We start from the raw sequence: 26,394 nt of genomic DNA on the forward strand, positions 1-26,394 counted from the left end.
CCCAATCTGATGCTCTGTACATGCCTTCACCCTCTCAATCAATATCCTCCCATATAATTTACCAGGAATACTCAACAAACTTATACCTCTGTAATTTGAGCACTCACTCTTATCCCCTTTGCCTTTGTACAATGGCACTATGCACGCATTCCGCCAATCCTCAGGCACCTCACCATGAGTCATACATACATTAAATAACCTTACCAACCAGTCAACAATACAGTCACCCCCTTTTTAAATAGATTCCACTGCAATACCATCCAAACCTGCTGCCTTGCCGGCTTTCATCTTCCGCAAAGCTTTTACTACCTCTTCTCTGTTTACCAAATCATTTTCCCTAACCCTCTCACTCTGCACACCACCTCGCCCAAAACACCCTGTATCTGCTACTCTATCATCAAACACATTCAACAGACTTTCAAAATACTCACTCCATCTCCTTCTCACATCACCACTACTTGTTATCACCTTCCCATTAGTGCCCTTCACTGAAGTTCCCATTTGCTCCCTTGTCTTAAGCACTTTATTTACCTCCTTCCAGAACATCTTTTTATTCTCCCTAAAATTTAATGATACTCTCTCACCCCAACTCTCATTTGCCCTCTTTTTCACCTCTTGCACCTTTCTCTTATATTTTCTCACTTTCTCTTTTCCATCATCTCTACTTTCATCAAAACCTCCCAGTAACCTTCCCAAAATACAAATGTCATCATTTCCACATGTACAAAACACCTCAACAAACAGTCCTCCATTTCATCAACTGCCATCATAATAATGACAAAACAGTTCAGGATATGTTTATATGAAATCATATGCCCAAACCCTCAGTACTAAAGTATTTTTCTAAATCTAACAAATCTATCCCACATTTCAAAGGTGATAAGTCTCTGGAAAATATTTCCTATCAGATCAAACCGCATGGTTTAAAACATATATCTTCACAAGAGTTTTCTTAGAAAAGTTGACCCTTTAAAGTCCTAGGGGGATCCAGGGAATTGCAACCCCAGAGAAATGTGGAAATATCGATATCGTGAAATGGGATTTCACATATTTTTGAGGTTAAACAAAGATACTGAAAACTACTAAAACTGATAGCAATCTGATTCTACATTATATCTGCAATTATAGAATGCAGACAGCCAACTAATTTGGCCAGCCAAAAAGCCTGGCTGAAGTACGGTTGAGAGAACTCCACAAGTGTTGAATCTCAAGTGAAGTAATCAACAGAGGAAGTAAAGATGCTCTTCAGTCAGTAATTATCCTACACAACCATCAATGAAGCAAATGAAATTATGATCTAAAACTGGTCACTATCAATTCAATCCTTGACACACAAAGTCAGTCTTTCCATCTTCCTGTAAATTACTTATAACACTTCATTCTCTCTAGAAACTTTCCCATGGGGGGTCAGCCAAGGTATGGTATCTTTAAGCCGCCCTATCTAAGCACACCTCCCTACTATATTCTATCCCTCTTTTTCTTTCCTGTATCCTCTTACCAAAATATTCCCTCAATTTCCTCTTCCAAGATGTTAGGTGTCCTCTCTTCACTCTATTTCCTTCCTCTCTCCCTACACATTTTCTTTGCCAAACTAAAACTATGAATTCTTCACAACACTAATCCATTTCATGTTATTTCTATTCATACACTGCAAAACAACACATCCCATGTCTTTCGCCCTCTGACATCCCACATCTCCAAAACACTTCATCACTGCTCATTTCAATCCATATGCTGTTACCATCAGTATCCCCCAAACAGCTCTTTTCAGCAGTAAAAATATTAAAACTACTAGCTCTATTCAATTCTCATGACTTATTCTGCTCTGTAATTTATCAAAAAACTAACTAAAATTCATTTCTAAAAACCACCAAGAAAAAGTTTATGAATAAGTTTAAGAACTGCAACAACTCGACACAAAGTCTGGAAAAGAAAGTTTTTCTCCTAATAAAGAACTTGTCTGCCAGGTTAAGGAAAAGCATCTGCAGATTGAACTTTGAAAATCTGAACTTCTAAAAAACAAAAACCCAATAACCTTACTAAAATACCAACAAGATTACCACCAACTTGGATCATGAGTCATCAGTCAGTTACTTTGTCTGCCATAAATTGCCTTCCATTATCCTCACTGTCTGAACATGTGGAAGTACAGCTCCCAGCTTTTTTTTTCTTTAATCAGTTACTTGTCATAAACAATTATGGAGCATTTCCTTCTCCACACAGATGTACGAAGGTTGATAGAGGAGAACATAGCTGCTGAAGTCCTAAAAATGAAGACAGTTGAAAGAATTCTTTGTTAGAAGTAAGAAAGAGAAATCAAGAAATTCTACCAACAAACTGTCAGATGACATGCAAACCTAAGGCTTGCTCACCTCAAGGATACAATTTTTCACTTCAACAAATCTCTTCATGGTTACTCAACTGCTGTGACTTATTTCAACAAAATACAGGGCTTTTCAGATCAAACTTGAGATATGGCAAGAAATGAGAGAAAAATTTTCTGGTGTTTCCATCACAGTACCTCTGCAAGCACACATTTTAAGCATTGTGCAACAATAAAACAAAGTGCTATGCATGGCTATCAGTCCAGAACAATATGAGAACGGCACTATTAAAGAGTATGCCAAGGATCAACATGTGGCAATAAAACAGACCTAACCTTTATAGTTACTCACAGAGTTTAGCTGGTGTTGTTCATTCCAGTGATAGACCCTATCACTGGTAATGTTTTGCTATTTGTAGTGATATCTAATGTATCTAATGTAAAAAGGGAAAATTAAAGGACAAGTTTGTTGAAAAGCTAAGGCAGAGTTATTTTCAAAGAATTTACTTCAAAAATAAAAGGATCACCACTAATCATACAAGTGGACACTCAGCTTAAGCATAGTGAAGTAATTAAGCACAAGGTGTTCAAAAGAACTGATTAAAGTTAACTATATGATGATTAGATGTGTTGTCATGTTCCTGTGAAAGTTTATGAATGGTGAAGTAGTTTACTGCATTTGATGTTATATACATAGATTAAAGATTAACCGTGAATAAATATTGATCAAGAGGATATGTGTGTCAGAGGTGGAGGGAACGAGGAGAACTGGGAGACCAAATTGGAGGTGCAAAGATGGAGTGAAAAAGATTTTGAGTGATTGGGGCCTGAACATGCAGGAGGGTGAAAGGCATGCAAGGAATAGAGTGAATTGGAACAATGTGATATACCGGGGTCGACGTGCAGTCAGTGGATTGAACCAAGGCATGAGAAGCGTCTGGGGTAAACCATGGAAAGTTCTGTGGGGCCTGGATGTGGAAAGGGAGCTGTGGGTTCGGTGCATTATTACATGACAGCTAGAGACTGAGTGTGAACGAATGTGGCCTTTGTTGTCTTTTCCTAGTGCTACGTCGCGCACATGATCGGGGAGGGGGTTGTAATTTTCATGTGTGGTGGGGTGGCGATGGGAATGAATAAAGGCAGACAGTATGAATATGTACATGTGTATATATGTATATACACATGTATATACATATATACACATGTATACATAAATATACGTATGTAAGTAGGAGAGATGGCCAGAGAGCGTTATTGGATTACGTGTTAATTGACAGGCGCGCAAAACAGAGACTTTTGGATGTGAATGTGCTGAGAGGTGCAACTAGAGGGATGTCTGATCATTATCTTGTGGAGGCTAAGGTGAAGATTTGTATGGGTTTTCAGAAAAGAAGAGTGAATGTTGGGGTGAAGAGGGTGGTGAGAGTAAGTGAGCTTGGGAAGGGGACTTGTGTGAGGAAGTACCAGGAGAGACTGAGTACAGAATGGAAAAAGGAGAGAACAATGGAAGTAAGGGGAGTGGGGGAGGAATGGGATGTATTTAGGGAATCAGTGATGGATTGCACAAAAGATGCTTGTGGCAAGAGAAGAGTGGGACGTGGGTTGAGTAGAAAGGGTAGTGAGTGGTGGGATGAAGAAGTAAGATTATTAGTTAAAGAGAAGAGAGAGGCATTTGGACGATTTTTGCAGGGAAAAAATGCAATTGAGTGGGAGATGTATAAAAGAAAGAGACAGGAGGTCAAGAGAAAGGTGCAAGAGGTGAAAAAGAGGGCAAATGAGAGTTGGGGTGAGAGAGTATCATTAAATTTTAGGGAGGTGTGCAAAGTGAGAGGGTTAGGGAAAATGATTTGGTAAACAGAGAAGAGGTAGTAAAAGCTTTGCGGAAGATGAAAGCCGGCAAGGCAGCAGGTTTGGATGGTATTGCAGTGGAATCTATTAAAAAAGGGGGTGACTGTATTATTGACTGGTTGGTAAGGTTATTTAATATATGTATGAATCATGGTGAGGAGCCTGAGGATTGGCGGAATGCGTGCATGGTGCCATTATACAAAGGCAAAGGGGATGAGAGTGAGTGCTCAAATTTCAGAGGTATAAGTTTGTTGAGTATTCCTGGTAAATTATATGGGAGGGTATTGATTGAGATGGTGAAGGCATGTACAGAGCATCAGATTGGGGAAGAGCAGTGTGGTTTCAGATGTGGTAGAGGATGTGTGGATCAGGTGTTTGCTTTGAAGAATGTATGTGAGAAATACTTAGAAAAGCAAATGGATTTGTATGTAGCATTTATGGATCTGGAGAAGGCATATGATAGAGTTGATAGAGATGCTCTGTGGAAGATACTAAGAATATATGGTGTGGGAGGCAAGTTGTTAGAAGCAGTGAAAAGTTTTTATCGAGGATGTAAGGCATGTGTACATGTAGGAAGAGAGGAAAGTGATTGGTTCTCACTGAATGTAGGTTTGCGGCAGGGGTGTGTGATGTCTCCATGGTTGTTTAATTTGTTTATGGATGGGGTTGTTAGGGAGGTGAATGCAAGAGTTTTGGAAAGAGGGGCAAGTATGAAGTCTGTTGTGGATGGTGGAGCTTGGGAAGTGAGTCAGTTGTTGTTCGCTGATGATACAGCGCTGTTGGCTGATTCATGTGAGAAACTGCAGAAGCTGGTGACTGAGTTTGGTAAAGTGTGTGAAAGAAGAAAGTTAAGATTAAATGTGAATAAGAGCAAGGTTATTAGGTACAGTAGGGTTGAGGGTCAAGTCAATTGGGAGGTAAGTTTGAATGGAGCAAAACTGGAGGAAGTAAAGTGTTTTAGATATCTGGGAGTGGATCTGGCAGCGGAAGGAACCATAGAAGCGGAAGTGGATCATAGGGTGGGGGAGGGGGGGAAAATTCTGGGAGCCTTGAAGAATGTGTGGAAGTCGAGAACATTATCTCGGAAAGAAAAAATGGGTATGTTTGAAGGAATAGTGGTTCCAACAATGTTGTATGGTTGCGAGGCGTGGGCTATGGATAGAGTTGTGCGCAGGAGGATGGATGTGCTGGAAATGAGATGTTTGAGGACAATGTGTGGTGTGAGGTGGTTTGATCGAGTAAGTAACGTAAGGGTAAGAGAGATGTGTGGAAATAAAAAGAGCGTGGTTGAGAGAGCAGAAGAGGGGTGTTTTGAAATGGTTTGGGCACATGGAGAGAATAAGTGAGGAAAGATTGACCAAGAGGATATATGTGTCGGAGGTGGAGGAAACGAGGAGAAGTGGGAGACCAAATTGGAGGTGGAAAGATGGAGTGAAAAAGATTTTGTGTGATCGGGGCCTGAACATGCAGGAGGGTGAAAGGAGGGCAAGGAATAGAGTGATCTGGATCGATGTGGTATACTGGGGTTGACGTGCTGTCAGTGGATTGAATCAGGGCATGTGAAGCGTCTGGGGTAAACCATGGAAAGCTGTGTAGGTATATGTATATTTGCGTGTGTGGACGTATGTATATACATATGTATGGGGGTGGGTTGGGCCATTTCTTTCGTCTGTTTCCTTGCGCAACCTCGCAAACGCGGGAGAAAGCGACAAAGCTTTCATCTTCCGCAAAGCTTTCACTATCTCTTCTCTGTTTACCAAATAATTTTCCCTAACCCTCTCACTTTGCACACCACCTCGACCAAAACACCCTATATCTGCCACTCTATCATCAAACACATTCAACAAACCTTCAAAATACTCACTCCATCTCCTTCTCACATCACCACTACTTGTTATCACCTCCCCATTTGCGCCCTTCACTGAAGTTCCCATTTGCTCCCTTGTCTTACGCACTTTATTTACCTCCTTCCAGAACATCTTTTTATTCTCCCTAAAATTTAATGATACTCTCTCACCCCAACTCTCATTTGCCCTTTTTTTCACCTCCTGCACCTTTCTCTTGACCTCCTGTCTCTTTCTTTTATACATCTCCCACTCAATTGCATTTTTTCCCTGCAAAAATCGTCCAAATGCCTCTCTCTTCTCTTTCACTAATACTCTTACTTCTTCATCCCACCACTCACTACCCTTTCTAATCAACCCACCTCAAACTCTTCTCATGCCACAAGCATCTTTTGCGCAATCCATCACTGATTCCCTAAATACATCCCATTCCTCCCCCACTCCCCTTGCTTCCATTGTTCTCACCTTTTTCCATTCTGTACTCAGTCTCTCCTGGTACTTCCTCACACAGGTCTCCTTCTCAAGCTCACTTACTCTCACCACCCTCTTCACCCCAACATTCACTCTTCTTTTCTGAAAACCCATACAAATCTTCACCTTAGCCTCCACAAGATAATGATCAGACATCCCTCCAGTTGCACCTCTCAGCACATTAACATCCAAAAGTCTCTCTTTTGCACGCCTGTCAATTAACACGTAATCCAATAACGCTCTCTGGCCATCTCTCCTACTTACATAAGTATACTTATGTATATCTCGCTTTTTAAACCAGGTATTCCCAATCATCAGTCCTTTTTCAGCACATAAATCTACAAGCTCTTCACCATTTCCATTTACAACACTGAACACCCCATGCATACCAATTATTCCCTCAACTGCCACATTACTCACCTTTGCATTCAAATCACCCATCACTATAACCCGGTCTCGTGCATCAAAACCGCTAACACACTCATTTAGCTGCTCCCAAAACACTTGCCTCTCATGATCTTTCTTCTCATGCCCAGGTGCATATGCACCAATAATCACCCACCTCTCTCCATCAACTTTCAATTTTACCCATATTAATCGAGAATTTACTTTCTTACATTCTATCACATACTCCCACAACTCCTGTTTCAGGAGTATTGCTACTCCTTCCCTTGCTCTTGTCCTCTCACTAACCCCTGACTTCACTCCCCAGACATTTCCAAACCACTCTTCCCCTTTACCCTTGAGCTTCGTTTCACTCAGAGCCAAAACATCCAGGTTCCTTTCCTCAAACATACTACCTATCTCTCCTTTTTTCACATCTTGGTTACATCCACACACATTTAGGCACCCCACTCTGAGCCTTCGAGGAGGATGAGCACTCCCCGCGTGACTCCTTCTTCTGTTTCCCATTTTAGAAAGTTAATACAAGGAGGGGAGGATTTCCGGCCCCCCGCTCCCGTCCCCTCTAGTCGCTTTCTACGACACGCGAGGAATACGTGGGAAGTATTCTTTCACCCCTATCCCCAGGGATAATATACATATATATATATACACACACACACACACACACACACACACACACACACACACGCACACACACACACACACACACATACATATATATAAAAATGTAGCTTAGACATTGAAGCTTATTGATTCAGTGGTGAAATTGATGAGAACTGCTATTGACGTTTGTGTGAATAAATTGTACATTTCCTTTTCCATAGCCAGAGGTTGAACCATTATGTGACGTTCATTTTTTCATTCATTTCAAGCTAAAAGTTTGTTTTCTAAATTGTTTCTTACATACATATATATATATATATATATATATATATATATATATATATATATATACACACAGACATATACATATACACACATGTACATAATTCATATTGTCTGCCTTAATTCATTCCCATCGCCCCCCCTCGCCACACATGAAATAAAAACCCCTCCCCCCCTCATGTGTGCGAGGTAGCGCTAGGAAAAGACAACAAAGGCCCCATTCATTCACACTCAGTCTCTAGCTGTCATGTAATAATGCACTGAAACCACAGCTCCCTTTCCACATCCAAGCCCCACACAACTTTCCATGGTTTACCCCAGACACTTCACACGCCCTGGTTCAATCCATTAACAGCACGTCGACCCCTGTATACCACATCATTCCAATTCACTCTATTCCTTGCACGCCTTTCACCCTCCTGCATGTTCAGGCCCCGATCACTCAAAATCTTTTTCACTCCATCTTTCCACCTAAAATTTGGTCTCCCACTTCTCCTCGTTGCCCCCCACTTCTGACACATATATCCTCTTAGTCAATCTTTTCTCTCTCCTTCTCTCCATGTGACCAAGCCATTTCAAAACACCCTCTTCTGCTCTCTCAACCACACTCTTTCTATTACCACACATCTCTCTTACCCTATTATCACTTACTCGATCAAACCACCTCAAACCACATATTGTCCTCAAACATCTCATTTCAAGCACATCCACCCCCCTGCGCACACCTCTGTCCATAGCCCACGCCTCACAACCATACAACATTGTTGGAACTACTATTCTTTCAAACATACCCATTTTTGCTTTCCGAGATAATGTTCTCGACTTCCACACATTCTTCAACGCTCCCAGAATTTTCGCCCACTCCCCCACCCTATGATTCACTTCCGCTTCCATGGTTCCATCCGCTACCAAATCATTTGACCAAAACCCAATATCTGCACTCTATCTAAAACCCACATTCAAAAAAACTCAAAAACTCCTCCACTCCTTCTCACATCACCTACTGTTATCACCTCCCCATTTGCCCCTTCCCACTGAATTTCCCCAAATTGCCCCCTTGTCTTACGCACTTTATTTACCTCCTTCCAAAATCTTTTAATTCTCCCAAAAATTTAATGATACCCCTCCACCCCAACTCTCATTTGCCCTTTTTTTTTAACCCTTGCCCTTTCTCTTGCCCCTCCGCTCTTTCTTTTATACATTCCCCCACTAAATTTGCATTTTCCTGAAAATCGTCCAAATCCCTCCCTTTCTCTTTAAACTAATATTTACCTTCATCCCCCACTCACAAAAAAAAAAACCCCCTTTCTATCCCCACCTCAAACTTCTCATCCAAAAACCCTCTTTTGCCAACCATCACGATTCCCTAAATAATCCCATTCCTCCCCCACTCCCCCCCTTCTTCCTTGCTCACCTTTTTCATTCTGTACTCACTCTCCTGGTACTTCCTCACACAGGGCTCCTTCCAGCCACTTACCTCACACCCCCCCACCCCAACATTCCCTTCTTTTCTGAAAACCCTACAAAACTTCACCTTGGGCCCCCAAAAAAATAAAATCAGACATCCTCCGTTTTTCAACTCTCGCACATTAAAATCCAAAAGTCTCTCTTTTGGCCCCCACCAAAAAAAAAACCCTTATTTCCTAAAAATTTCGCCTCTTGGCCTCTCCCCCTACTTTCTAAAATTCTTTGTATATCTCCCTTTTAAACCAGGTATTCCCCAAACAAAAGCCCCTTTTTTAGCACTAATCTCAAGCTCTTCACCATTTCCATTTACAACACTGAACACCCCTGTACCAATAAATTTCCCCCAACTGCCCATTCCACCTTTGCTCAAATAAACCCTCCCCAAAAAAAATTAAAAAAAAAACCCGGTCCGTGCATCAAAACCCTTTAACCCCACTCATTTTGCTTCCCCTCAAATCCACTCCAGATATCTAAAACGCTTCACTTCCTCCAGTTTTTCTCCATTCAAACTTACCTCCCAATTGACTTGACCCTCAACCCTACTGTACCTATTAACCTTGCTCTTATTCACATTTACTCTCACCTTTCTTCCTTCACACACTTTACCAAACTCAGTCACCAGCTTCTGCAGTATCTCCCATGAATCAGCCACCAGCGCTGTATCATCAGCGAACAACAACTGACTCACTTCCCAAGCTCTCTCATCCACAACAGACTGCATACTTGCCCTCTTTCCAAAACTCTTGCATTCACCTCCCTAACAACCCCATCCATAAACAAATCAAACAACCATGGAGACATCACACACCCCTGCCACAAACCTATATTCACTGAGAACCAATCACTTTCCTCTCTTCCTACACGTACACATGCCTTACATCCTCGATAAAAACTTTTCACTGCTTATAACAACTTGCCTCCCACACCATACATTCTTAATACCTTCCACAGAGCATCTCTATCAACTCTATCATATGCCTTCTCCAGATCCATAAATGCTACATACAAATCCATTTGCTTTTCTAAGTATTTCTCACATACATTCCTCAAAGCAAACACCTGATCCACCCATCCTCTACCACTTCTGAAACCATACTGCTCTTCCCCAATCTGATGCTCTGTACTGCCTTCACCCTCTCAATCAATACCCTCCCATATAATTTACCAGGAATACTCAACAAACTTATACTAAAGTAATTTGAGCACTCACCTTTGTCCCCTTTGCCTTTGTACAATGGCACTATGCAAGCATTCCGCCAATCCTCAGGCACCTCACCATGAATCATACATACATTAAATAACCTTAGCAACCAGTCAACAACACAGTCACCCCCTTTTTTTATAAATGCCACTGCAATACCATCCAAACCCGCTGCCTTGCCGGCTTTTATCTTCCGCAAAGCTTTTACTACCTCTCCTCTGTTTACCAAATCATTTTCCCTAACCCTCTCACTTTGCACACCACCTTGACCAAAACACCCTATATCTGCCACTCTATCATCAAACACATTCAACAAAACTTCAAAATACTCACTCCACCTCCTTCTCACATCACCGCTACTTGTTATCACCTCCCAATTAGCCCCCTTCACTGAAGTTCCCATTTGCTCCCTTGTCTTACGCACTTTATTTACCTCCTTCCAAAAAATCTTTTTATTCTCCCTAAAATTTAATGATACTCTCTCACCCCAACTCTCATTTGCCCTCTTTTTCACCTCTTGCGCCTTTCTCTTGACCTCCTGCCTCTTTCTTTTATACATCTCCCACTCATTTGCATTATTTCCCTGTAAAAATCGTCCAAATGCCTCCCTCTTCTCTTTCACTAATAATCTTACTACTTCATCCCACCACTCACTACCCTTTCTAATCTGCCCACCTCCCACACTTCTCATGCCACAAGCATCTTTTGCACAAGCCATCACTGCTTCCCTAAATACATCCCATTCCTACCCCACTCCCCTTACCTTCCTTGTTCTCACCTTTTTCCATTCTGTACTCAGTCTCTTCTGGTACTTCCTCACACAAGTCTCCTTCCCAAGCTCACTTACCCTCATCACTCTCTTCACCCCAACATTCTCTCTTCTTTTCTGAAAATCTCTACAAATCTTCACCTTCGCCTCTACAAGATAATCATCAGACATCCCTCCAGTTGCACCTCTCAGCACATTAACATCCAAAAGTCTCTCTTTTGCATGCCTATCAATTAACACATAATCCAATAACGCTCTCTGGCCATCTCTCCTACGTACATACGTATGCTTATGTATATCTCTATTTAAACCAGGTATTCCCAATCACCAGTCCTTTTTCAGCACCTAAATCTACAAGCTCTTCACCATTTCCATTCACAACACTGAACACCCCATGTACACCAATTATTCCCTCAACTGCCACATTACTCACCTTTGCTTTCAAATTACCCATCACTATAACCCGGTCTTGTGCATCAAAACTACTAACACACTCACTCAACTGCTTCCAAAACACTTGCCTCTCATGATCTCTCTTCTCATGCCCAGCTGCATATGCACCAATAATCACCCATCTCTCTCCATCCACTTTCAGTTTTACCCATATCAATCTAGAGTTTACTTTCTTACACTCTATCACATACTCCCGCCACTCCTGTTACACTATCACATACTCCCGCCACTCCTGTTTCAAGAGTAGTGCAACTCCTTCCCTTGCTCTTTTCCTCTCACTAACCCCTGACCTTACTCCCAAGACATTTCCAAACCACTCTTCCCCTTTACCCTTTAGCTTCGTTTCACTCAGGGTCAAAACATCCAAGTTCCTTTCCTCAAAAATACTACCTATCTCTCCTTTTTTCTCATCCTGGTTACATCCACACACATTTAGACACCCCAATCTGAGTCTTCGAGGAGGATGAGCACACCCCGCGTGACTCCTTCTGTTTCCCCTTTTAGAAAGTTAAAATACAAGGAGGGGAGTGTTTCCAGCCTCCCGCTCCCATCCCCTTTAGTCGCCTTCTTCGACACGTGAGGAATGCGTGGGAAGTATTCTTTCTCCCCTATCCCCAGGGATCTATATTCTATCTTATTTATTATACTTTGTCACTGTCTCCCGCGTCAGCGAGGTACCGCAAGGAAACACACAAAAAAATGGCCCAACCCACCCACATACACATGTATATAGATACACTTCCACACACGCACATATACATACCTATACACCTCAACATATACATATATATATACACACAGACATATACATATATACACATATGCATAATTCATACTGTCTGCTCATTCATTTCCGTCGCCATGCCGCCACACATGAAATGACAACCCCCTCCCTCCACATGTGCGCGAGGTGGCGCTAGGAAAAGACAACAAAGGCCACATTCGTTCACACTGTCTCTACCTGTCATGTATAATGCACCAAAACCACAGCTCCCTTTCCACATCCAGGCCCTACAAAACTTTCCATGGTTTACCCCGACGCTTCACATGACCTGGTTCAATCCATTGACAGCACGTCGACCCCAGTACATCACATCGATCCAATTCACTCTATCCCTTGCACGCCTTTCACCCTCCTGCATGTTCAGGCCCCGATCACTCAAAATCTTTTTCACTCCATCTTTCCACCTCCAATTTCGTCTCCCACTTCTCGTTACCTCCACCTCTGACACATGTATCCTCTTTGTCAATCTTTCCTCACTCATTCTCTCCATGTGCCCAAACCATTTCAAAACACCCTCTTCTTCTCTCTCAACCACACTCTTTTTATTTCCACACATCTCTCTTACCCTTTCATTACTTAATCAAACCACCTCACACCACATATTGTCCTCAAACATCTCATTTCCAGCACATCCATCCTCCTCTGCACAACTCTATCTATAGCCCATGCCTCACAACCATACAACATTGTTGGAACCACTATTCCTTCAAACATACCCATTTTTGCTTTCCGAGATAACGTTCCCGACTTCCATACATTTTTCAATGCTCCCAGAACTTTCGCCCCCTCCCCCACCCTATGATTCACTTCCACTTCCATGGTTCCATCTGCTGCCAAATCCACTCCAAGATATCTAAAACACTTCACTTCCTCCAGTTTTTCTCCATTCAAACTTACCTCCCACCTGACTTCTCCCTCAACCCTACTGTCCTAATAACCTTGCTCTTATTCACATTTACTCTCAGGTTTCTTCTTTCACACACTTTACTAAACTCAGTCACTAGCTTCTACAGTTTCTCAACCGAATCAGCCACCAGCACTGTATCACTAGCGAACAACAACTGACTCACTTCCCAAGCTCTCTCATCCACAACAGACTGCATACTGTATGCACAAAATGTGCTCTCAAAGAAAAGGTTACAGATTCGACATCTCTAAAGTCCAGGATCTCATATTATGAAGTGAAAACTCCAGAAGCAATGGTTACGATCCACATAATGAACTATAGTGCATGAGAGTGATGGAGTAAATTGTAAGCTTGTTGCTACCTCATCATTATACCATGCCAAAAAATCCCTAAAATTAATAAGAACAAGAAACAGCCAGCCTCACATGTATTATGAAGGTTGATGAAGGTGAATCCTGTTTTGAGAGACAAAATGGCATTTCATTTCCCAAAGAGCAAGTGCTCACGCATATGATCAATTGGATCTGCCTATGGGTGAGAAACACATAAACATTAATCTTGCAGTGAGTTAATTCATATCATGCAAAAGGAAACTTAACAAAATAAAGTCAGAACTGACACATGCAGTCTTGAAAACTTCCTACTTCAAACTAGGGTTATTTCATCTTTACTATTTTCATAATGGGTAATCTAATTACTTAGAAACATAAATACAAAAATTAAAACACTTATGCCAAGGCCTTCTTCCATCTTAATACAGGCATTCCTGGACATATGAAGATAAAGTTACCCATGCAGTATGAATAAATATAAAGTGGGGACTAGAAAGGTAAATCTGGGTGAGAAGAACCAGGGTACAGAAATCAAGAAAAGTAAACCTGAGGTGGAAAGGTAAGAGAGTGAGTCAGTGAAACAAATATAAAGTGTTTGGAGATAACAACATGCCCATACAGCATGGTACTTCAAAAGAGTAGTAAAATTATAACATGCATATTCAGCATACTTTTTATAACAAAATTATAAATATAAGGAAAGTGACATGCAAAAAGAGCTGGGCATCTCAAAAAGTTTGCTTACCTCAGTTTCATCAGGATCACAATGATCAATTCGTTTGTGTGAAGTGTTTATATCTCCAAGTATGATAACATGACACCCAGTGGCATGAATTGCAGCTGCTCTCTGTCTAAGTAACTCATAAAAGCGTAATTTGAAAATGCGTCGTTCAGGTTTTTCAGGATCCACACGAGGACAGTAAACATTGATCACAGCCACTTCTAAATTTGTGCCATCTTTACCCTGTGAATGAAAAAGTTAAAGATCCTTACACTGACAAGAAAAGTTAAGCACCGAGAAGAAATTCTGAAGGGATTATTCTTCGATCTTTTCATTAATTGCATTCTTGAATTTATGTATATTTCTCCTGCACTGTTTTCTCAAACTACTTTCTTTTCTTTCTTTATTCATAACATCTTCTGCAGAGAATCTTTATCAATCCTAACATATATTTCATCTTGATCCATAAATGCCACATACAAATCCATCTGTTTCTCAAAATTACACATTCTTCCTACCAAACACCTGATCCATACACCCTTTACCACTCATGCACTGTTTTTTCAAAATACTTTATTTTCTTTCTTCATTCATAACATCTTCCACACAGCATCTTTATCAATCCCATCATGTACTCTATCCAGATCCATAAATGCCACATTCAAGTCCCTCTGTCTCTCAAAATATTTCTCATGCACATTCTTCAAAGCAAACACCTGATCCATACATCCTTTACCACTCCTCCCCAGTCTGAAGCTCTGTGTATGCCACCACCCTCTCAATCACTACTCTCCATAACATTACAAGATGTACTCAACAAATCTATAACTCTGTGGGAAGAACATTAACATTTCACCCCTTGCCTTTATACAATGACAATATACAGACATTCCACCAATTCTACAACAACTCACCAAGAGCCACATGTGCACTGAATATCCTAACTGACCATACATAAAGACATGTAATCATCATCTTTCTGAAGACATTCAACTGCAATACTATCCACTCTCAACATTTTGCCATGCTTCATTTTGTGCAACACTTTCACCAACTCTTCTCTATTCACCAAATCACTTGCCACAACTCTCTCACTTTGCATAACTCAACATTCAAACATCTCACATCTGCCACTTGTCCTTTACACATGTCTAGACCACTTCAGCACACCCTCTTCAGTTCTCTCAACCATATTCTTCTTACCATCTGTTACACCTCTCTTAATCTTTCACTTTTTACTCAATCAATCTTCCTCACAACACATACTCTCCTCAGAAAATTTCATATCCAACACATTCACCCTCTCCTGTATCATCTAAAGGCCATGCCTAGCATTCATATAACACTGTAGGCATGACTATATCATTAAACATACCCATCTTTCCATATATTCATCACTGTACCAGGAACTTTATTTCCTTACCAAACTTATGGCTCACTTCAGCTCCTATGGTTCCATTTGCTGCTATGTCCACTCCTAGGTATCTAAAGTATTTCATTTCCACTAAGTTCTCTCCATTCAAACTGACACCCCAACTAACATGTCTCTTTCCACTGTGTTACCTAATAATACTGCTTTTATTCATATCTACTTGAATTCTTTCTTTTCACACACTCCCCTAAACTCAAAATCCTACTTCTGTGAATCTGCCACAGACTCTGTATCATCAGCAAATAGCAACTGACTCTCCACCAGGCCCCTCCACCCATGACAAACTGTAGACATGCCCCTCTCCCCAATACCCTCACTTGTACCTCCCTAACCACCTCATTCACAAACACTGAGCAGCCACAGTTACATCACATATCCCTATTGCAGACCCACCTCCAACTGAAACCACTCACCCTCCTCTCTTTCATCTCACAGACATGCCTTACTGTCTTGGTAAAATTCTTTACTGCTTCCAGCAACTTTACTCCTAAATCACATATTCATAACCCCTTTTACAGAGCATCTTTATGAACCCCATCAAATTCTTTCTCTGAATACATAAGTGCCACACACAAATCCTTCTGTTTCTCTATACCTTACTTGCATTCTTAAAAGCAAATACCTCTCCTACTCCTAAAACCATAATGTTCCCCCAAGTCAAAAACTCTGTGCATGCCACCAACCTCTTAACCACCAGTCTCCCACTCAACTTTCCAGGCACACTGAACAAACTTATATCTCTCTGATCTGAAATATCATTTTTGTTCCCCTTTAGCTTTATACAGTGTTATCATACTGGCATTCTGCCAATCCTCAGCTACTTCACCATGATCCATATATACATGAAAAATCATAACTAAACAATAAATAAGTCATTTCCTTTCTTGAGAAATTCAACTGCTATCCTATCCAATCAACACCTTGGTACACTTCATCTTATGCAAGACTCTCACTTTGCATAGCTCTCCAACCCAAACACATTATATCTGCCACCCTAACATTAAACATATTCACCAGTCCCTCAAAGTACGCACTCCATCTCCTCTTCACACCATCTCTGCTTGTTATCACCTCCCCATTTGCACCCTTCACCAATGATCCTGTTTGTCCTGTTTTCTTCACACTATCAATCTCCCTCAAAATGGTTTTCTTATTCTCCCTAAAGTTTTGCTAATACTTGCCCCACAAACCTTTCCATGGTTTACCCCAGAAGTTTCACATGCTCTGGTTCAGTCAATTGACAGCACATTGACCCTGGTATACCACATCATTCCAATTCACTCTATTCCTTGCATGCCTCTCACCCTCTGGCATGTTCAGGCCCCGATTGCTAAAAATCTTTTTCACTCCACCCTTCCACCTCCAATTTGGTCTCCCACCTCTCCATCTTCCCTCCACCTCTGAGACATATATCCTCTTTGTCAACCTTTCCTTAATCATTCTCTCCATAAGTCCAAACTATTTCAACACACCCTCTTCTGCCCTCTCAACCACACTCTTTTTACTACCACATATCTCTCTTACCCTTTCATTACTTACTTGATTAAACCACCTTACACCACATGTTGTCCTCAAACATTTAATTTCCAACACATCCATCCTCCTCCATATAACCCCATCTATAGCCCATGCCTTGCAACCATATGATATTGTCGGAACCACCATTCCTTCAAACATACCCACCATTTCCTATGTTAGCAAGGTAGTATTAGAAACATACATACATAGAGGTGGGAGTGACTTGGCTCCACTTGCAAGAGTGAAAGACAACTTTGGCAAGGCTGTATTACTGGGAGTAAAATCTCATCAAAGAAATTCTCAATCCAAAGGAGTCCATATTTCCCTGCTACTTGAAAAGCCTTGGGCAGCAGGAACCTTAAAATGAGGCCCTGGGCAAGACCAGGACCCTTTCACAGAAAGATGCTTGGGGTAGTTATAAGAAGAAAAAATACAGCATACCTACAAATGTTACTAGACTCAGCAAGCAATGGTATCCCTGAAGATACCATCCATACATCTCTCTTTTCTATTTCACAAGCAGGTTATCAAGAAGAATACTTGAGTCCTAGTACTACAATGGAAAACACAGTGTATTAGATAGGAACAGATAACCTGGTAGGCATTACCTAATTGATAACAGCTGATACAATGTTAACAGAGAAACTCTATAACTTTCACCTTAAAAGTATGTTGTGTAATGACAGCCCGACCCTCACTGTCTAGATCCTTTAATTCATCCTCTGACCACGCAGTAAGCAGAGCTTCCACGGTCCCAACTCTATCATGTAACTCACCCCCATACATTCCTAAAAAAAGGTTAAAGCAATATGAAATAGACTGAAAACATAAGTAACATAAAGAAAACAATACATAGGCTGTGGTATCTTCAGCATCCCTAACATAACATGACATGTCACATTACAAGAAAGAAATTGTGTCATAAAGAACTAAGAAAAACTTTGGCAAAATTTCTATGTAGAATATTCTGATAAATCTAAAAAGTTAAAGCAGATGGAGTATAAATACAGAGACTGTATATCAGATTCTCATCAAAATAAAACATGCATACCTCAAGCTAGACAGAACAACAGGCTATGGAATTACATCAATTTTGTTTAGTGGAATCAACCATCTACCTACTTAGTATATTCTCCATTTCCAATCATTTGAGAAAAATGAGATGTGTATGGGTTCTTAACTTAGGATCACTGCAATAAAGCAAGTAAGCCTTCTATATCTATAATGCATTTCATAATCATTCATACACATTCCAACTTGAGTTGTTACATGAGACATGTCAATATCAAATATGATATACCAGCTGGAAAAGGTGATCATGCAAAGCTCAAGTATAACTATGGTAAAAGAGAACATTAAAAGAACAAAGGTAAGACAAGACATAAAAAGATATAATCTCTGAACCTACACAAGCCTCAATAATTTCTATAACATAAACTGCGAAATGGAGTTCAGAAGCCAAGAACCAGGGCTTTATGTGAGATGGTCTGTAAAACTTACATTGATGGAGTAGAAAGATGGGTACCTCAAACCTTAAATATGGAAGGAATGGTAAAAAAAAAAAAAGAAAACATTAAATAAAAGGTATCAAAGAACAAAGGATCTTTGAGACGTGCAGGGACATTTGCAAGATACAAAAGAGCAAGAAATGAGGATAACAAGATGAGAAAGGAGGAACAAAGAACTTTAAAAAGAATATTATGAACAAGGCAGTAGAAAATCTAAAACATTTACATAAATTCATCGTCAGTTGTCCTTTAAAGAACAACTACTTAGACTAAGGGGATCAGAGCAAAGAATTGTAAAGGATGTTGAAAGGATAAGTGAGGAACTGCATAACATATTCAAAAGTGTTCTTATAGAGTGAGTCTGAATTGGTGTGATGGTAAACTTAGAAATTGAGAAATCTGTAAAATTTATCAACAGAATACTATAAGGTTCTGACCCACACGAGGCTCATGGTTCTCAGGAAATTTACCAAATGTGCTGAGGATGTGTGTAGACATTTAAGACAAACCACCAGAAATACTGTTCAAGTTTTCACAGGAGAAAGGCAACACGCCATGAGAACAAAAAAAGGGCAAACATCATACCTATCTCTAAGAAAGAAAACTGGGTGTAAGGCACTGGATTACAAGACAGTCTCATTAATGAGTCTGGGGTGTAAGATTTTGGAAAAGATAACTAGAAAGCAAGTGGATGACTTTCTAGAGTTCTACAAGAGAAAGAGCTCTATTTTAGACAGAAGGAAGGTTGGATGGAATATACTTATCTGGACTGCAACTGACAGTGTAATGCATGAGAAGGTGAATAAGATGCTGGATCACCAGGCACAAATAAGGGGGAACTTTTCTGATGGATAGATTATCTCGGTGGAAGGAAACAGTAGACACATGTTGGGGAACCTTTTCCAGAAGGGTTGAGGTGACCATCGGAATGCCATGGGGTTGTTGTGGGACCTCTACTGTTCTTGATCTAAGTAAATGACTTGCCTGAAGGGATGGATTCCCTTCATATACAGGTAAGGAAATATCTAGGAAGCTGTTCATACCCTACATAAGGCCAAAACTAGAATGGGCTTCTCAATCTACTTAAAGAAGCAAAAAGAGGAAAAAGAGAAGGTTCGGAGGAGGACAACAAAGATGGTAGGAGAACTGAGAGCCAAGTTACAGGGAAAGACTAGAGGCTGTAAATCTAATAACCTTGGAGAAGTGTGAGGGGTGTTGTGAAACTTTAAATTTTCAAAACAAATCAATGATGTAAACAGTGAGCAGTTCTTTGAGACATGATGCAATAGACAAACCAGATGACAGTATAAAATTAAGCAAGGGACTTGTTTAAAAGGACATAATGAAGTCCTTTTATAGTATATAGGTGGTGAATAATGGAACAGAATAACTGTCTATATGATAAATACAGAAAGCAGACATAAATCTATAAAGTTGCATGATAGTAGAGAACGTTCAAGAGATAGTGCTCAATGAATGTATTCCCCCTCCCCCTATGCAATCCAAATGGATCATTACACTTTTATCAACAATAATTTAGCCACCATCTACCACAGACCTTCCATACATACCACCTGCCTTCTATCCTACTTTCCATTCCCAACATACCAAGAGGGATCATAAGTTTGAAGTCGCCAGATGGTCACAAAACTTCAAGGTAAAAGTGTCCCACTACACCCACTGATTTATCTATGAAACACTAGCAGGGAATTCTACCTCTTTGCTTGCTAAACCCCTCTGCTCTATCATCATCTCCCTCTTTCCGTCAAAATGCCCTCCTGTCTGGAGGATTTATGTCTCTCTAATACCACCATCAACAACCCTAAAATCTCTCAAAGTTATGAACCATCGCTATCATCCCAACCTCCATCTTATTAATGACACTTGGCTAATTAGGCTTCTATAGAAACTGCAAAATTAACAGATCCTATGTGACATAATAACTAACTGTCTCTATGACTGACTGCCTCATCAGCTTCTCAAGACTTAATCCATCATAATCTTGAGAAATGCCAAATATCTGTGGCTCTCACTTTCACTGACTTCCACACAATATAATTCAGCAACCTCATCAAGATGTCACAAAGATGTAAAAAAAGAGATCCAGACAGCTCCTCACCTTAACAAAACCTTTGAATTCTTGCTCAACCTCATCCAGAACCCTCTACCAACCTTATCTATTCAATCTTACCAACTGCAACTGTAATTGGTGCCCACAGGAGAGTGTTAAAAATGAATGCAGTTCACACCGATCTTCACTCTGACCAAACCTTCAAACTCATGCACAAACTCACCTACAATATCATACATCAAATTCAGTCTCAGCCCTACAAAGCTGCCACAAAGAAAGTGCAACAATCTTCCTATCAACCTCACCCTTAACCTCAACGACTGCTAGTGATATCCTGGACGACAGTTGCCTTACAAGACAGCAATGCCCCATAGGACAGTATTAAAAAGAGCAATCCAAGCCAATATTCACCCTAAGCAACTTTCAGACTTATGCACAACCTCAACCTAAACCTCATCTGCAATATACCAACCTCTTCAAGTTGCCAACAAGAACACAGAGAGAGATGTTCACACAACTACTTAGCCCTATCATAACCTTTCAGCTCATATACACGCCACATACAACCTTCCTATCCACCTCGCCATTAATCTAACCCTCAACCTCAACAGTTGCTACAACTACCCCAGGGGACTTCTACCTCACTGGACAATGTAAAAAAATAAAGAAAATAAATTGGGAGAAAAATGGAATGAAAACAAGAGTATTCCTTTGAGTAAAGGAAAAACAAAAATGTGTGTCAAAAACAAAGAACACAAAATTATCCATAAAGAAAAATCACCAATACAGCACCAATACAGACACAAAATTATCCATATGGAATAATCACCAATACAGACACTGAAGGTGAAACAGAGCCAAAATTCTGATGTTACAGTAGCAGGAATGAAACACATTAGAAAGATGTAGTGAAGCACATGATGGCAGATTCATTTCAAAACTAACAAAGGTGTGTTCTAAAGTGAAGATTTCTTACTAAAAATACAACTTATAGTCTGAAATACTGATATAAACATAAAATAATGAAGCAGATAAATACAAGAACAAATGAGCAATGCAACAGAACCTCTACAGACCCAGATACCTGACAATCCCTCTTGGGCAGCAGAGGGAGTAGCATGCTGTGAGCAATATGTGGCAACACCAGAGTATCCACTCCTGTAAGAGGAAAGAGGATCTTCAAATAGTCATACTGTGATGTTACTTACAGTAATTCTAAAATTCCATTATAAACAAAAATTTTCACAAAAAAACAAGTTACTAAGAAATATTCCAGAGAAAATAAAGAATAGAACCTCTCATATTCCTAACCCATAGGCAAATACAATACTAAGAAGTGCTAATATATAGAAATGACGGTACAACCAAAAATTAAAAGGAAATAGCCAGGAAAAGCTTCAAAAAAGATAACAATATAATTAAAAGAAAACATTGCAGTACAGAATAATAAAAAATCAACAACAGCAAATTTGTGTTTTGGTATTCCAAGAAACATAAGATACAAATTTACTGTACATTCTTACATACATTTTTTCATAAGTGTAATAATATTAATACTCAACATTATAGAAGATACTTCCCTTTTCCTTGAAAAATTAAAATAGGAAGAGTAGCCATCCACAATAGCTTGGGGTTCCTCCAGCATGTCCCCTGCAATAAAGTAGTGTAAATTCATATGTCGCCTCATTCTTTTAAACTATAGCTGTATAACACAAGGTCAGTAAAAGAAGTCATACTAGGATAACTATCCACCTTATCCATCACAGCAGTGTGCAATGAATATAAAAAACAGCAGCAAAATAAAAAAACCTGCAGACATTTTAATCACCATAATCAACCATATAGACATGACCAATCCAATCATAGTTAACCTAAAACTGGTACCAATAAGTTTGACATTTTAATTAAAATCTAATTAACTTTGATGTACTGTATTCATAATACCATAATAACTGCCTCTGAAAGGTAAATCATGACACTGAAAAAGATTAACTATACATGATATATATATACAAATCTATTTTCTGCCCCAAGAGCCATTTCTATGGCTTCCCACAGCACACTAAGCTAGCCACATCCACTGGGTGGTAACACAAGTCAAAAAGTGTGATGTTTTATGTATGTCTGTGAGGTGAGTGCAGCACAACTAAGAAAGTGTTCAGTTGTTAAAGTATGGAGGGCATATCGAGGAAATGGCTGGTCATTTAATATGCTGAATCAGTATTTGTAATGTTGCAGAGATGGGCAGTATCAAGAATGAAGAAAGTGCAATTTGCACACACTTGGGGTTTGTAGTTTCAACTCCTAAAAGTATGCCTTTTGGAAGAGAATTTAAGACTGCTTTGGGATGGTTGTTCTCTGTGCCTGTTGAATAATTTTTATGTACACTATACATTTTGTTGGTCATGTTTGGTGGGGAAAGGGGATCTGTAAGTACATATTGTTGATGCGTAAAGCAGGTCAAAAATCTTATTTCTACTCGGGGGTTGTTGGTTGGTTATACAAGGGTTTTGTTGAAAGAGATCCAGTGCTGTTGCAAAGAACTGAAAGTCGAGCATATGGAAATGAAGCTGTATTGAAAGATTTCTTTTGTGGTACACGAGATGAATGTTTGTTGTTGCTGGGCATATGGTTGATTTAAAATTCTGGGAGATGCTACACATCAAGTCTCACATTTTAACTCAACCCTTCAGTGTATGGAACCCAGCAATAACACTCTCAGCAAGATCTGTCAAAACCACGTTTCCTCTCCCTGATGTAGTAAATGATGTAAAAACAGATGCAAATGTTCTATCTGACAGACTTTAACAATACTTTTACCTCTAATATATAATCAAGAAAAATCTTAATCTCACTGTTTTCACTAATGGGATTATCAGGAAGTTCTTATCCATCCCCATCATAAAATGCTAACCAAATAATGAGTTAAAATTCAAATTACTCAATCTTTCCTAATCATAGCCCTAGCCTGTATCAAGGAAACCCAGAAGAAGACAATAGTTCAATAAAATCCAGTACAGTAATAATTGAGGCACAGGGAAAAATAGACTGTAGAATACCAGTTTTAAGGCACCATTGAAAAAACTTAAGGATATGGATGAAATGCATTATGGTATACTTTTTGGTAGAAGTAATTTAAATTAAGGTAACGTGATTTGGAGCATTAAATTTACTTGTTAAACTAATAGATAATGGTATTACGGTGAGGACCTAAGACGATATGAAACTGTGGGATAAACAAAAATCACAAATCACCTATCCCTAGCAACGTCAATTTGTTTCCGATAATCGTTAAACATAAATCAAGCTACAAGCATTCAGATGCCGAGAAGTTTGTTTACTAAAAGTGTCTAGTGTTTGCCGGGTATGATGACTTTCCACAGCTCCAACCAAACAATAAGGTGAGAGGAAGATGACAATATCTTGGGTATACTTGAGTGAGAACCGAATCCCAAATCTTCGCATAATAAACATGTATCTCATAACACAGCTCACTTGTAACTTTGGTCTCTTGAAAACATACAATATCTGCTTCTAGGCCTGACAAAAGTTTCTTCATGTCAGTCTTAAAGGAACGAAGGCCATTTATATTCCAACTGAGAATTCGGAAAGACATTGTTTACAATGTCGTCAATTTCGCGGTTGACATTCGTTATTATATCGCAGAAAAGTTTTAAATTGTTTTCATTAAGTCTACAAGCAAACATCGCATGAATACGTTTGGCACTAACTAAGTCAAACTCAATTTTTAGATTCGTTGTGTCTTTTCTAAATTTGATAGCTTTTAAGTACTAAATGAAAGTTTTAATGTTGAATTAAGTTTGTGCTAGATAAGAACGAGGATTATCTTGCATAAATAATGGATTAGATGTATTTACTAAAAATTCACATGGCTTTTATAATAGAAACACATTATGAAATAAAAACAACATGCATGATACGTTTATCAAAATTCCTAGGTTAGGACAGAACGTCATGATACATTCACTCTGAACTTTATACAGTTAAAACTAGATGGCATGACAAAACGACAAACAAATTAACTATGATATACATTGAAAATACTATTTAGTAACAAATGATACCAATCAAGTTAGTAATTCGAACTTTAGACCTATTAACCGTCAAACCACTTGAGGTTGGTCGGTCACGTTCAACTAATAAACACCAACTGAAAAAAAAATTCATGTTGTTCATCTGTTAAAGGTAAGGCAGGGACCATTCAAAGATCACATGCTCTCGCCCAATGTATATTGTCCATGATAAGCAAAAAAAAAAAAAAAAAAATTACAAAGCCCTACAGTTGACAAAGATGTGTATACAAAGAGCCTATTTTCCCTTTTAATACTTTGCTATAAAAGATCTGACAGCCGACCTAAAATGAAACTTTCTATAATTGTTCAAGCACCAAGAGATAGGTTATCCCACTCGAGTATGATTTATCGGCCCAGTGAATGTGTAAATAAGGACTTCTTAACCCTTACCATAGTGCTGATCAGTATCTTAGGCGCTCCAAGATGCACTAAAATGGAAAATTTGTGCCCATAAACACAAACCACACCTTTGCTGAGATATTTCACGTTCTTTCTTCCTCCCTGGTAATGGAGCGACGTTGGGTGTGCTTTATTGGTTGTTACATAGAGTGAAATAGCCTAGAAACAATACACAGAAAGTGCAGATTATGAAGAGGTAAATGTCGGTTAAGTAATACGAGACAGGCTCGGCAAGGGCCCTGTGATGCTGGTGAGGATGCGAGATAAGCGAAGCAGGAGCCCCTGGAAAAGTGCGCGATGACAAGTGTAGGTGGAGCTCCTGTAGGAGGTGGGCGTGGCACGTATCATGGCCCCTGGAGTGTGCGGCGGCTACCGGATCGTACTTGGGCTGCAGGAGTTCTGTGGGCGTGGCAGTAGGTCCCATGTTGTTATAGCTGTTGGTCGTGGCGGGCGGAGGCAATGACCCACACAAGTTCTGCTGAAGGTGGACGTCGGAGATGAGGCACCACAAGGAAACTCTAAAGATGAAACATCAGGAGTCACGTTGGGACTTCTACTGACGTAAGAGGCGCTCTAAGGGCGGTTTAAGTCCAGTCACGTGACCAAGACTAGATACTGGAGTAGTACACTTGTTGTCTAGAGCGAGTCAACTGCCTGACTTCCTTCATGTGGTAATGATCACGTATATAAGAGCCAGAAAGGTAAGGTCATGAAGGAGGTCTGGGAAAAGCTATTCCCAAAGGGAACTGGGAGACGTTGCAGTCATATGTCACATGCTCTGGCCTCTCCATGCTGTTGGACTGAAAGCAGCTCTTTTCACGGAAGGGGTCAGGTCACCTATTTAATGGAAATCATTATAGAAGTATCTTCTGACCTGTCACCGCCGAACATTGATATAGGTGTCACGGAGTAACACTACAGAGTCAGCCGTAGGATGGGCCATCAAACTCATTTCTCTAGGA

The 26,394-nt window shown here is 39.9% G+C and overlaps 1 protein-coding gene across 2 annotated transcripts in view; it reads right to left on the minus strand.

The window, feature by feature from the left end:
* LOC139752796 (DNA-(apurinic or apyrimidinic site) endonuclease 2-like) overlaps nt 1–24,672 on the minus strand; it is a 30,039-nt gene extending 5,367 nt beyond the window's left edge. The window contains exons 1-5 of one of the 2 annotated variants that reach the window (XM_071668712.1): nt 24,435–24,672; nt 22,519–22,589; nt 22,024–22,096; nt 18,021–18,148; nt 14,435–14,653 (exon numbers count right to left, since the gene is read on the minus strand). In XM_071668712.1, coding sequence (XP_071524813.1) covers nt 14,435–14,653; nt 18,021–18,148; nt 22,024–22,096; nt 22,519–22,589; nt 24,435–24,555 — 612 coding nt within the window. In that variant the 5' untranslated portion in view covers nt 24,556–24,672. Of the gene's footprint in view, nt 1–14,434; nt 14,654–18,020; nt 18,149–22,015; nt 22,097–22,518; nt 22,590–24,434 lie in introns of those variants that run through there. The other variant, XM_071668713.1, reaches the window with a different exon arrangement.
* Nucleotides 24,673–26,394: the final 1,722 nt, after the last annotated feature.

The sequence above is a fragment of the Panulirus ornatus genome, chromosome 13, assembly GCF_036320965.1.
Source record: "Panulirus ornatus isolate Po-2019 chromosome 13, ASM3632096v1, whole genome shotgun sequence".
Lineage (NCBI taxonomy): Eukaryota > Metazoa > Arthropoda > Malacostraca > Decapoda > Palinuridae > Panulirus > Panulirus ornatus.